At 48.1% G+C, this 13558-nt stretch overlaps 2 protein-coding genes across 2 annotated transcripts, besides 2 other annotated features; one reads left to right on the top strand and one right to left on the bottom strand.

The window, feature by feature from the left end:
- Positions 1-141: 141 nt before the first annotated feature.
- UA08_02399 (hypothetical protein) lies at positions 142-4112 on the bottom strand (the record flags this gene model as incomplete). The annotated part of the gene is made up of 6 exons (XM_020264436.1): positions 142-2094; positions 2152-2553; positions 2605-2930; positions 2989-3225; positions 3284-3593; positions 3657-4112. 6 exons carry the CDS (start codon positions 4110-4112, stop codon positions 142-144), a joined length of 3684 nt encoding a protein of 1227 aa, XP_020121809.1.
- Positions 4113-4563: 451 nt separating this feature from the next.
- Positions 4564-4722: a repeat region (Identified by RepeatMasker using a combination of RepBase library and repeat library created with RepeatScout).
- Positions 4723-7577: 2855 nt separating this feature from the next.
- On the top strand, positions 7578-13544 carry UA08_02398 (hypothetical protein; the record flags this gene model as incomplete). Its single annotated transcript, XM_020264435.1, has 1 exon — positions 7578-13544. One exon carries the CDS (start codon positions 7578-7580, stop codon positions 13542-13544), a length of 5967 nt encoding a protein of 1988 aa, XP_020121813.1.
- Positions 9936-10036: a repeat region (Identified by RepeatMasker using a combination of RepBase library and repeat library created with RepeatScout).
- Positions 13545-13558: the final 14 nt, after the last annotated feature.

Below are 13558 nucleotides of genomic sequence, written 5' to 3'. Positions count from 1 at the left end.
CATGATAATGCAACAGCAACTTGAGAAGCAGTTGCTACAAGGATAAACATTTGTCTCATAACTCTTTTCTGTATCTGGTAGAGATACATCGAACGGCTGATTTATTTCATTTTTATCGCTCTAGATATACTCAGGTATGTATTAGTATCTCCAATTATCAAACATCTTATTCCCCTCCTGGATAATCCATCGCATGCGAATGACCTCCTTATCGCTTCGGGGTTTACAGCGGTTCTGAATGTTCTGCAATCCTCGAAGTGTGGACACGAAATTGGTCTGTTTCCTACCCAGAATATGTCGAAAAGCTGCTGAACCCAGGTATTCTACTTGAGCCTGCGAGACAGCACATCTGAACTTGGGCCCGGTTTCAACCATGCCTTTGGCGGTGTCAGTTGTAGGGGCTGTTGATGAAATTGACGCTTGCTGTCGTTTCGATTGAATCAATTTAACCGCAAAATGGATTACATCACGAATGGTTTCAAGCACGAGCTCCTGGGAAGGACGCAAACGTGGCAATAATGACTTGATGTAGCGATACATCTTTATTGCAGTTTCTACAAAGTTCGAATATATACCCAATAACGCTGTTCGTAAGTTATTGTGTTCTGTGTCCAGAAACATAGAATGCGTTTGGAGCCTGAACGAGGTGAGAACTTTGCGGTAGAATGCTTGTCCAGGAATTCTGCTCGATTCAACTGTCAACGTGTCTGCGACATTCGTCTGCCTACCGCGGCCGTAGTCTCGATCTTTGCGTATTGCCAACGAATGTGTATCAATCAGATTCCCGCAATACGGAAAGGACGTGGATCCCTCTAATCGAGGCAACTTTGTACCGTTGATTGTTGCTTCGAAATTCACAAGGCTCTTCCCAGCGTTAACTGTGATGCCATAAGCTGGTTGACCATCCATCATGACCTGCAGGAACCTTTTGGCAAGTTCTGGCTGGGCTGTTATTAGAAGAAAATCGTCAATGAGTCGCAATAGAAGTGTATCGTCATTTTTCAGAAACCCTAACACTTCTTGCTCTAACTTTCCGTAAAAGAAGTTACACAACAAACTGGACAGCACTGAACCCTGAGGAATTCCATTCTTTTGGCGATAGTATTTTTTTCCGATCTTCACAAGGTTCTTTCGAATATGTTCACTCAATAAATCAAGCAGTGTATTTATTTGGTGGTTTTTGGCTGCTGCCGTATCCACTTGGATAGTGTTCCTTTTCAAGTTTCTAGCTTCGTTAGGAGGATTGACGGTGGGGTTCAGTATCTCTTTCAACCCCCTCGCTTTGCTGAGAAATTTTCGAATTGGTCTCGCTGCCGGCTTTTGTGTTCTTTGTCGTTGCATAAACCCGTTTCTGTGCTTGGAACCATCGCCTGGTCTAATTTCCACATGTTTAGTGATATGATACACATCCTCCGTAACAAGACTCTCAATGAGTGATACAAGGCTGCGCTGAGGAATGGTGTCGAAGCATGATTGAATATCCAGCTTAACAAAATAGAGTTGTTCATGTCGAAGATTTGCCTTTTCAGGCCGCCTCAATCGGTCTTTGAAGGATTTTAGGCGGGCGTACATATCGCCGACTGAAAACATTGACGAACCAAGCAGGTCTGGGTTGCGATCCTTTTCGTAGGAGAGAATATTAAAGACCGGCGTCATGGTTGAATTGGTGCTGGGCCCCAGAAATGAATGGCTGCCATAATATTTCGCAACTCGTCGTCGAAGGTTGATAATTGGACGAACTCCAGTAGCTTTTGGCAATAATCTCACTGCGCTCCATGACAGCTTCTTTGACCCTAGCACACGGCTGACTTTATCGCGTTTGATTTCCTCAAACATTGAAGACTTCATATCAATTAGCGGCTTTTCAATCAGGCTCCGCCATACATCGTGCCGAAAATAAAACAACCTGTTTTTATGAACCTGAGATTCTGTGACGTAGAAATTGGTGCGAATTAGGGGTATTAGCAAGGAGTCGAAAATATAGTAGACAAATTCGTGAAGAATTTCGGTTCTTTTGCGTAGATCAGACAGAGAGATATTCAGCCCACGTGAGGATGGACAAGATGGCGGTTCAAGCCAGCGAAGACAGGTGATCTGCATTAACTTATGGTTAAATGTATGGAAAAGTTATTTTTCAAGCTTCGTTCATACCTTGAATCCCTTGCAAACTTCATGGAGGGTGAGGCTTTCGAAACGGCTTAGCCGTATGAATCGATCAATCTGTTTCATCATCGTTCGTAGGTTTGACGCGCCATCTTCACCTTGACCGAAAAACTCATGTGGAATCAGCTTCCGTAGCGTTGCTCGGCAGAATGCAGAGACGGATGAAGTTGGACTTGCATGGTCCAATAAACATATTTTCCGCGTCGAAGTTATGGGTGATATTTCGATTGATGGGGCTGTGGAATCAGGAAAAACGAGATTATCATAGTCTTCAGGCTGCGTATGATCTGCTTTCGACTGACTGGGTCGAGAAGTCTGGGTGATTAGCTGCTGAGAGCCCTTGTCGTCTGAGGAGCATGGCAACACAGCGAGCTTGGAAAGTCCCGTTTCCTAGAATGATGAGCAAACGTTATAGATAAAGACATAAAGACCCGAGCTTACACTAAGCGGACAATAATGCCTCAGTAATGCGGTATAAGAGCACGTTTGGCTACGTTTCTGAAGCTTCTGCACTAACTGTAGCGGACTTCCACGAAGCCGTTTTGGAAGTTTGGATTTTATTTGCGTACGCCGATGTCCTTCTGGCCCTTGCAAACGAGCAATCTCTTCCTCTCTCAGTGTATAGTCTTTGAACGGCTGTACAGTCTCTCGCGAGTCGACCGCGGACGTGAACGCGTTATGTAGTCCAAATTGTCGAGGAAAAATGTACTTCATTACGTGAACAGTTTGTTCGATATCATTCGAGTTTGGAAAACGATTAAGGACGTCTATAAAATTAACAAACTTAGTACTTCACACGTTCTATTATCAAAGTGAGTCACTCACGAATATGTCTCAATCCGAAACGAACATCGCCCTTTGAATTAATGGCTGGACGCGCATATAGCATCCGACGCCTAACAAAAACGATGCTGTTCGATTTATGAAGGACAGGTGCTGCGCCCTTTGACAATTTCATCGTAGATGGAGATTTCTTGGAGGCAGTAGCCCTAGTCTGCGACTTTCCATCTTGACAAGTGGAAATCTCAACATCAATAGGTTCCAGCTCAGAAAGGTAGGTACCTGCCACGCCCAAATATCTCAGTACGTAGTTCATAGGACACTGTTACAGTATACACACCACTAATCTGATGAAAAGCCGCTTTCCCTTCATTTACGCAAGAGAAAATGCCACAGTCCAGTAGCAATTTGGACATAATATCTTCTCCATTGCTACCGAGAAGAGTCAAGATGTCGGTCCACGGGCTCGATTTCAGAGCGGTTACCTTGGGATTCGGGAAGCGTAACGTAACGCCGGGGATGTTGAATGTCATCGCGCCAATACCATGATCCATGATTTCTCTCCGTGTCGTACGATAGAACCCGTTGGTCAGGATATGTGGAGGTTTTGGATCTTGGTTGAGTAATTTTTCTATGGCATAATCGACCACCTGTTGTCCGTTAGAAATGCACAACGTGCATTACAAAGTCTCTATGTATTTCCAGCAACGCACCTCGGACTGGGCACTCCGTTGTTCCGTATCCGTGAACAAAGTACTGCGTTCTTCTGACTGCATGAAAGCGACAAGTTCCTTATGACGAGCGTTGAGAACAGCGGGGCTGACATCTTTCCTTATCCCAACCAGCGTTGAATCAAGGAAGTGAGCAAGGTTCATATCAGTTCCTTCATTGCGCTGAGTTGGCTTTTCTGATGTAGAGACACTGATATCTGTACTTCTAGCATGTTTCGGCTTCCCCAAGGTAAGAACCTGGCGTCGACGTGCTTTTGAAGATGACGGTAGCTCCTCCAGTAAATACTGTCTCAGAGTGACAACCCTGGGATAGTATCTCGACAGCACCGGGTGCTCATGTGCAGCGGCGGCTTTATCATTGTTTATCCTGGGGATTTTTTGGGGGTGGGTAGCTTGCGATGCAGCTGTCTTTTGAGGGCGCTTTCGCTTCTTTCCCATGGCGGAGAGTAGCCTGCTAGACCCTCATGTTATTAGGCAAGCGACTAACATGTCGTGACTCTTGACAATACAAGAAACATCATTGTTCTCGTTCAAATAGCACTGGCAGTGTTTGTTTCATAGATCGTTGGACGTTGAAGTTGAAGCTGTACTCTTGTTGACGCGGTGTGGGTCCCACGCGTTAATGGTTTCCGCTTTGGGAATCCACGCGTCAGACTTCAACCATCGTCCATGTTCTACCTGACTCTAAATATGAATGAAAAGCTCCAAGTAAATCCTCTTGTTGAAATCGCCCTAATCGAACACGGCTATATTCTATTGTTACCATGTCCTGCATGACATCCTATCCTACATTTCAAAGTTCAGTGTGCTGAGGGGAAGAAATGTAAATACAAGACGACGAGAAAAAGGAGGAAGTTTTTTTTTTTTTTTAAAAAAAAAGGCAATTTCTTTTTTCAATGAAAAAAGAAGGAAAAGAAATGAGACATACGATAGCTAGGATTCGCTGGTGGTCACCCACCCAGCTACTGACTGGCCGGCGTGTGGTTTGAGTACGGCTGAGCGGACGGGAAGCCCTATTTTCCACACCCTATGATCGTATGTGCTAGATGGACATGTAAATTGAAGTGATATGCCTTACTTTCGAACCTCTGGCTCCGTTGCGCAAGGTAAAGATGCGTATCTGGTAACTAACTAACTGGAATCTTTATTGGTTAGTCAGCCTATCCAATTGGTCTGAAGTATATATGTGTGTGATACGACATGTTATATTCATGGATTCATATCTTGACATAACATTAAGCGAGACAACCACGTATTGAGATCTAGATAGATCAATCTTTATCAGGAAACACTACGTACGAAGGTACCTTTGATTCTCGTTAAACCCCGCAAGCAACGGTTCTCCGTGATTTGGAATTTTATCCCGAGGGACCTGGTTCCTGTTCACGTCATGTTCGCCACGACTAAGACCGATGCATCGGTTGTTTGCATTATCAGTCATGTGATATGGAGATTATCCCGAATATTCGAGTTAATGGGGAAAAACAGAACATGCATCACGATCGATTAAGCATACATATCTATTATTTGGCCAACTCTACATTTACGTACCATTTTCCCACCTAGCCTGGTGGAGTCGTTATGCAGGCACCGAAACCCTGGGTAAGAATTCCTGGAAAAGCATACTATTTCCAGGCAATTCCCGGTAAATGATCCCCATATTTATTGCTACGCACCTAATACTGTATGACTTGGTAGCTGCAGGTACGGCTGTTTGCTTTCTAGTCAGGGTAACACGAAGCCTTACATACATATGGCATAGGTAGCGGGCCTGCCTATTTCTTTGATTTCCCTTGCCCTTGGACGGTTCTTCAATATCAATCTACTTCGTTGTCGATCGGTCCATGTTTTGTCTCTTTCCGTCTTCAAAATGCGTTGATTTGATTGTTGGCGGGTAAAGATACCGCCCCTTCGGACGTAGAAACACGGCTTTGTCTAGATGGTATCTTTTTCTTGAGCCGCCTTCAAAGAATGGAAACCTGAAACCGCATTGAACATCCCATCTTTTGTTTGTAATTTGGGAGTGTTTCAGCTTTCCGGTCCTCGTAGCAAACAGACATTAGACTCAAAAGGCGGGTTCACATTTCATCCGAATGACATGTTAGCCATGGCGATACCACAATGTTAGGCCTCGAAAGCTTTTTCCATGCCATGAGGAAAAAGTATCAGATCGAGCAGGAGGATGTTTAATGTCGGTGTGCTAGTGAGTGAATCCCCCCATGAAGCTCCACTGTGGCCCTACCGGCTCCTCCCCACCGAGTTGCAGATGGCTTCGCCAATCGTAGATCGGCAACTACACCGTACTCTGAGACTGCGTAATGAGCACATAGCATATAGCACAGTTGTGGCAAACAGCAAACGGACGCACACCCTGCTGTATACGGGTTGAGTATGCTATCTAGTAACAGCAGCATGTACTTTGTAGTCACTGTTTGCTCTCAAAGAAAGAATCCAAGACTAGCCAGACTCGGCTTCCCGCGTGGCGCACGGCGTCTGATTGGCCCACGGGCGATGCTGCAGCGTGAGTGGCTGCCCGGCCAGAGTGGGGCGCGTGGCCAGGCACACACACACGTGACACCGCGGTTTGTTTACAAGGCGTCATCTCCTCTATGCTGCTCTGCCAGCGTGGATAAATAATCTTTTTCTGTTCGCGTTCTTATTCTTGACTTTGTCTGCGAGCCAGCACTGTGCAGCGCCTATAGTATGCGAGGATGGCCTTGAGACGCCGGCGTTGCTATTTTTGTCCAGAGTTCCGTTTCTTTTAAGGTTACGATAACGATCAGTTTCATCATCTCATTTACATAGTATACAAACTAGTTACGTGTAACACTATCTACATCCATGATCGCACTTGTGATAAATGTGTATATATTAATTTAATAAACATTCATGACATCTCCGTACACGATGCATCTCATCTGCCTTGGCCGCTAAAATCGGCCCAACGCAGCCTTGACAATGGAGCAAGCGTTGAGGGGTGACACCTAACGCTGCAACTAAGCCCTGGTAATTTAGTTAGTAGTACGTAGTAGTATGACTATGTATAATAACCCAGCGAATGAACGCGCCGCTCATTGCCCCCGCGGGCAGCGTTTCCGGTGCGTGTGCCGTGCGCATTACCATGTATGAATTATTGCCAAACAAAAAAGAAGCTTCGAAGACCTTGACCTTGACTCATCTAATCCTGGACAAAGCCCGGTGTCTAGCGCTGCGACACGTCGGCCTAACCAAACGTATTTAGTTAGCTGCCAGCGGTGCGCCTATCCGCTCTCAACGCTTCCCGTTTGGGCTCTTTCCTCAGACCGGTTAACACTCAACTCCCTCCCACAGCCACTCTCGCCCGCTGCTCGCTAGCTACGCATTACTTTTAACATTACTTTTTCTTTTTCTAATACATCGCTGCTTCGATTCACCTGCTTACGCTACGCCGCAGACCCCTGCTCTCCAATCGCCAGGGGGCCGTTCCCTCGCTTGTTCGTGAGATTCCCTCGTTGGCCCAACTCGAGCACCATCGCTGCCTGCATCTCAATAACAGCCAGCCTTGCGACCAATACCGTCCCGATCTCTCAACCCCTGCTCGAGAAACGAATAAATAATTGCTTCGTCCATTTGCTTGGCAGGACACATTACAAGTCCAATCCCTCCAGGCAGGCTGGGCGAAGCTTCGATATGCCGCTAGCCCAAGACACCAACGAGATGCTCTCTCTGTAGCCCACCTGGACCAATCTGCGACATCGCTCTCAAACTGGAGACGACGGATAACTGCTTGAACTAAGGCTGAGGGTGGACGACAACGCATCAGTAGCTTAACTGGCAATCCTTCTTGGTGGAACCTTTCGATTTCGCACGGCCACCCGAGCCCGCCCTCTTCAGTGACCGGTCCCTCCGCAGGTGTCGTGCAAGATGCCTGACGGAGACGACGACCATGACCCTTCCTCTGTTCAACAGCACCCCCATTCTCCCCGATGGCCTGAACAACCCTCTTCCCATCAGTCACACCGACCCTCCTTGGACTTTCTCCCGCTCAATCGTCTCTCAACCCTAACCGTCTCATCTCACGACGGGCCCTTTCTACCGGGAGCCTCCTACCATCCCGAAGCGCTGGAGTCTCATGGTACATGTACCTCTGGCAGCCAAGCAGACAAAGTCCACGCCGAACAGACCCCGTCCCCCGATCCCAACGACGTCTATCGTCCTTATGCCATTGATGATGCGCAAAAAAGTCCTGCCCTAGGTAGCCTGCTGCCACCCGCGGACGTTGGCCTTGGAATGACAGCAATTACTTCTGCTCCTCGCTCTCCTGATTTCCCGAAACACTTTGATTCTTCTTCCTACTCCCACAACCGGTCTACTCCCCGGCCATATCAACTGCGCTCCCCTTCTCAGGATTCCAACTTATCGTCCGGAGATATTGCTCTTCGCCCGCAACCATTGTCATTTGTTGGTGCACGAAACAGGCAGGCCTCGTTCAAAGACCTGGTTGAACGCTTTAACAAAAACGTGGACGAGATTCCACCCATACCAAGTGCCTTGTCGTCTCGAGCCACAAGTCCGTCGCCTGCATTAAACAGCCGCAGTCGGTCCGGAACTGAGACGATCGAGGGCCAACTTCGTCACGCCGACAAATCTCCTCCGATATCCTTCCCGCCTGTACCGAAATACGACAAACACGACCAACCACAGTCTTCACTCTATCCGAATCCTCACTTCTCCCCTTCCCAAAAGCACAGCGGTGAAGGTATCACACGGCGACCGCTGTTCGGAGATCTTTTGACTATTGACACCGCTGTGAATAATCAGCTGGGACATGGTACTCTTCCGTCTCACATCCGTCGCAGAGGCTCAGAAAGCAGCATACCAAGCCCTCATCCATTCTTCATCGAGAACTCAGGACCTGGAGGCCTAGGTCCGGTAATTTCTCCAACATCACCAACGGCGTGGTACTTAGGCTACACCCAGTCACTCGAGTCTGTCAATAAAAGTCTACCTGATACTGGCAGCCGTAAGTCCCGTCGTACAAGAAGTGACGCTTCCTGGACTACTATGAGACCTGTCGTGGGAAGCCCGTTGGAGGCCCAAATGGCTGGCACCTCACTGCAAGAGCCAGTATCCGCAACAACACCGGATAACTCTCATACTACAAAATCTCGCATTCCTGTTGCGAACAGACGTGCCTCAGATTGTTCTAGCCCTTCGTCTCCCTCAACCCGAACAAACTCAGCCTTGGGTTATCATCTCAACAATAACACCAATTTTACCTCGAACCAGGTCCCGCTTGCTCCGAAAGGCAGTAGTCGTCTTCCAAAGCCTCTCAATTTAATGACAACTTCAGGAGTCACGAGTCCAGAGCGGAATATACCCGTCACCCCTACTATAAAATCACCTAACCGCCGAAATGTCATGCATACGCATGGGAGTCCTCGCCAAGCGCAGGATAAAGGGTCTCTCAAGGTCTACGTTTCCGCGCCACCGCCCAAGACGTCTCCTCCATTACGAAGCTCTAGACCTCGGCAGCCAGTATCGGCAGCCAGTACCGCAGCATCCCGTGCAAAAGTCGTTGATCGTGTTTCTCGTTTCCAGACGTCCCAAAGCTCTGATGACCGTACGCGAAATTCCCGAACCAGAACACGAAAACCACCCGAGCTAGGCAATGTTGACTTCGCGGCACGCCGACAACGGATTCAGCAAGCTTTCAACAAGTCTGTTCAGGAGACGGTCAAGAAAGAGGAAGAAGCTGCCGAGCGTCGAAGACTAGCCCGCTATAAAAGGGATGAACAAGTGCGATCAATGCTCATTCGTGAGGGCGAGCTTCGCAAGATGGCGTCTATGGAGTCTACAACAACGCCTGTTCAGCTACATGCGAATGAAATCCCAGAATCAGCCCAGCCAAAGGAGGTGGAGGAGAGCAACGTCGCATCGCTACCTTTCGTAACACCGGAAAACCAGAATTTCACCCACAGCTTATCTATCGATACCAGCAACCTCTACACTCAGCAATCAGAAGTTGTATTACCTGAAGCTCACGTCAGTGGGGCAGACTCCCCAACACTGGGTATATCGACAGCACCCACTATCCGGCCTTCTTCGACGTTCGTCAATGCTTCCCTAGATGACATTCCACCATTGTCCGCAGTCACGGCAGCCACGAATGATTCCGGTTCCACTAATTTTGACCCTGAACCGCAAGTGGGCCTCGATCACCAGGAATCGCATCGCAATCTGCTCAGTCGCATCATGCAGCTTCGAGAGTCAAGTTCTAGTGATGAATGCGACGAAGATGAAGAAGACGATGATGATGACGACGAAGACGACGAGGACGATGACAACGTACTTTGCGACGAGGAAAATGAGAAGGAGTCAATTCGTATCATGCTCGATCCCGCTCGGTCTACCTTCTTCTTGGATGGAATAGACACTGGTGATAATAAACATCTTCCAGTCAGTCAAAATATAGAAAAAGACACAACAAGCCATGATGACCCCAACAGATGGAGCATGGCATCGTGGACTTCTTCCACGGGAGAGCAACAATCGAGTTCAGATAGCCAGTGTGACGCTGACGATGAACCATCGCTCTCGATCGAACGGGATAACCAATCATTATATCATTTGAAGCCAGCAGCAGCAGATAGCCCGCGCCGTCAGTCTACTTATGACTATCTTCACGCCAATTTAACGACAAGCCCCGGTACTCATAGGCGCCAACATTCACACCCCGATAGCTTGATTCGACAAGGAGGCTGGGATTCTAAACGTGTTACGCAACTCTACTTGCAGGAACTGGCACGTGGCGGATTCCGGCAGTCATTCGACCGACCTTGGGAAATCGTTCAACGAGGCGAAGCGAGTGAGAACCTATCTAAGCCCGATAGTCTCAAAGACGAACCGGTTATGGTGCCACGCGTCCGGGATCTATCTTCAAAGGATAGCCTTTCACACCGGGCGAGTCTGAGCTTGCGAGATGATTGGGAAAATGCGTCGCCATCAATCGCAGACTGGATGCAGGTGGCTGCAGAAGATGAGCCATCGGCGATAACTCCGCAAAATGAAGTCGTGATTCACGACTCTAGCAGTGACAATAAACCTCAGAACTCGACGATGGAAGCTTCAGCCCCTGCACCTCAACAGGCCCATAGTTCCTGGGATGGACTTGGCCTTGCAATTCACGTACAATCCCCCGTGGACGAAACAAGAATGTCTCCTTTACCGCCAATGCCTACCTATAGTCCTCCTCCAGCTCCGAAAGCGACTGAAGGTTTAGAGGCTCCCCTTTCGCAAACCCCTGCGCCACAGTCTGTATCACCAAGCATTTATACCAGCCAACCGCCGTCAAGCAACATATCCAGCTCTCCCTTTCCTGCATTCGAAGAACAACAGACACTACGCCACAGTGAAGACTCGTATTTGACACAGACCGGTTTCACGCATTCGCCAGCCACTGTGGCATCGTCTGCCACCTCGCAAAATCACATTCCTGCTCCTGACCCCGCTGGAGAAGCTCCAAGTGGTTCACCAACGCCTGAACAGAAGAAGTTGAAGCAACGCCGTAATGTGATCAAGGAACTTGTTGATACAGAATACACCTATGGCCGCGATATGAAGGTGGTGGACGATATCTACAAAGGCACCTCCAGCTCCTGCTTAGATCTCTCTGCAGATGATGTCAAAGTTCTCTTTGCAAATTCCGACCAGATTGTTCAGTTTTCTATGAACTTTCAAGACGCCCTGAAACATGCAGCCAAGAGTGTGTACGTGATGCCGAAATCTCAACGATGGGGCAGTAAACAAGGGAATCAAAGTGGCAGGAATATTTCACCAGCAGAAACGCAAAACTCCACTGCTGACTTATCTAGTGTTGAGCAAGATCAGCTTACCTTTGTGGGCCATGTCTTCATGGAGAATATCGGTCATATGGAGAAGGTTTACACTGAATATCTCAAAAACCATGAAGCTGCCAACAAGAAATTACAAGTGCTCCAACAAAATCCTAAAGTTGAAATCTGGTTAAAAGAATGCCGTGATTGGGCCGCTGATCTCACAGACGCCTGGAACTTGGATGCTTTACTAGTGAAGCCTGTGCAGCGTTTAGTGAAATATCCTCTCCTTCTCACACAGCTGATTAACGCCACCCCAGAGAGCCACCCAGACCACACCGCTTTAGTGCAAGCCCTCGAAGGGGTCACTAAAATCTCAGTTCGGATCAACGATCTGAAGAAACGCGCGGACGTTGTAGGTCAGGTTGTCAGCAGCCGGAAACGCAAGGATTCTGATGTTCGGCTGGGATTTTCCAAAGCGTTTGGTCGTCGTACTGAAAAGCTCAGGCAACAGGTTGGTCTTTCCGAAATGTTCGAGGACACGGACTATAATGCGTTGGCGAACCGCTTCAATGAACATTTCTTTCAGCTGCAAGTAGTTATGCGTGATGTGGAAATGTACACCCGGGAAATCAAGTCGGGCATGGACATGTTCAATAATTACGTCGCTGCTGTCCATGGTTGTGTCGACGCTGCGCAGTCTAACTATGCTGAGATTGAAAGCAAATGGCATAGGTTACGGGTATATGTGCGGGAAGTCATGAGTGTTGTTCTTCCCGAACATATTGCAGCTGTTCGCAAAGGTGTAATCGACCCTATGCTCACCTTACTCAAGCTATACGAAGGTCCACAAAAGGTAATGACTAAGCGAAATAAGAGATTGCTTGACTATGCCCGATACAAGTCTGTGAAAGACCGCGGTGATAAGCCTGATAAACGCACTACGGAGCAGGGAGAGCAGTTCTCGGTTTTGAATGACGCGTTGAAGGATGAGCTTCCACGGCTTTTCAATCTTACAGCTAAGCTTATGGAAGCATGCTTAAAGAAATTTATATCTATTCAACAGCAATGGTACCAGATCCTCCAACAGAAACTGGGCCCCATCCTTGATCGCTATCCAGGGGATCTGCCAAGCATTGTCGACGATTGGACAGCGGATTTCTCCTTTGCCGACGCACAAATCATGTCCTTAGCGCTCTGCAATGGTGCTCTTCTTTCCGAAGCCGGCAATTTAGTTAATTTCAATGCTCCTGCAGCAGATGGGACAACCTCGCCCCGGCGACCGTCTACTGTGACCAACTCCAGCGCTCGTACTACATCGGGGACGTTTGAGAGCTCACCAAAAGTGTCTTATGACCTCGGCACCAATGGCACTTCAATCCATTCGTATGGTATGGATGGCCAGTCTGATTATCACTCTATTGGATCTCAGTCATATGTCACCGGCGCTTCCCATGCGCGTGCTAGCTCATCGTTCTCTGGCGCGGCTCGTACGGTGGCGAGTGCGGGAGTGAGTACGAGAGCTAGTGCAGAAGCCGTGAATGGGCAAATTGGAAATGGAGTTGTGGCAAGTGCATTATCTCCAGCACGGCCCAGCACAGGGTCAACCGGTCGCCAAACAGATTCATCTCATACCGCTCCCCGGTTGAGTCTTGATATGCCTTTCATGCGAGATCCTTTGCTTCATGATACGCATGATCTGAACAATAGAACAATCGAGTCAACTGCATCTCCCGCTCGCTTTTCGGGATTTTTCTCGTCTGCAATGCCTATGGCTGATTCGCCTATGCAAGAGGCTCCGATACCTCCCGCTCCCGCTCCCGCACCAACGAGCAATTCAGATCCGAAAGTACTATTCCTTGCGGCTAGCTTGTATGAGTTTAACATTGACAAGTCACGGCGCGAAGCCGGGTATCCCTATCTTACCTACACCGAGGGTGAAGTGTTCGATGTTATCGGTGAAAAGGGCGAGCTATGGCTCGCTAAGAATCAAGATGATCCCTCAGGTCAAGTCGGCTGGATATGGACACAGCATTTTGCAAAGTTGCCTGGTTGAGAATTGTTTTCCTT

This window comes from Talaromyces atroroseus (genome assembly GCF_001907595.1).
Source record: "Talaromyces atroroseus strain IBT 11181 chromosome Unknown scaffold_2, whole genome shotgun sequence".
NCBI lineage: Eukaryota > Fungi > Ascomycota > Eurotiomycetes > Eurotiales > Trichocomaceae > Talaromyces > Talaromyces atroroseus.
Note: the sequence above shows the minus strand (reverse complement) of the source record. Positions and strands in the feature narration are given on the sequence as shown.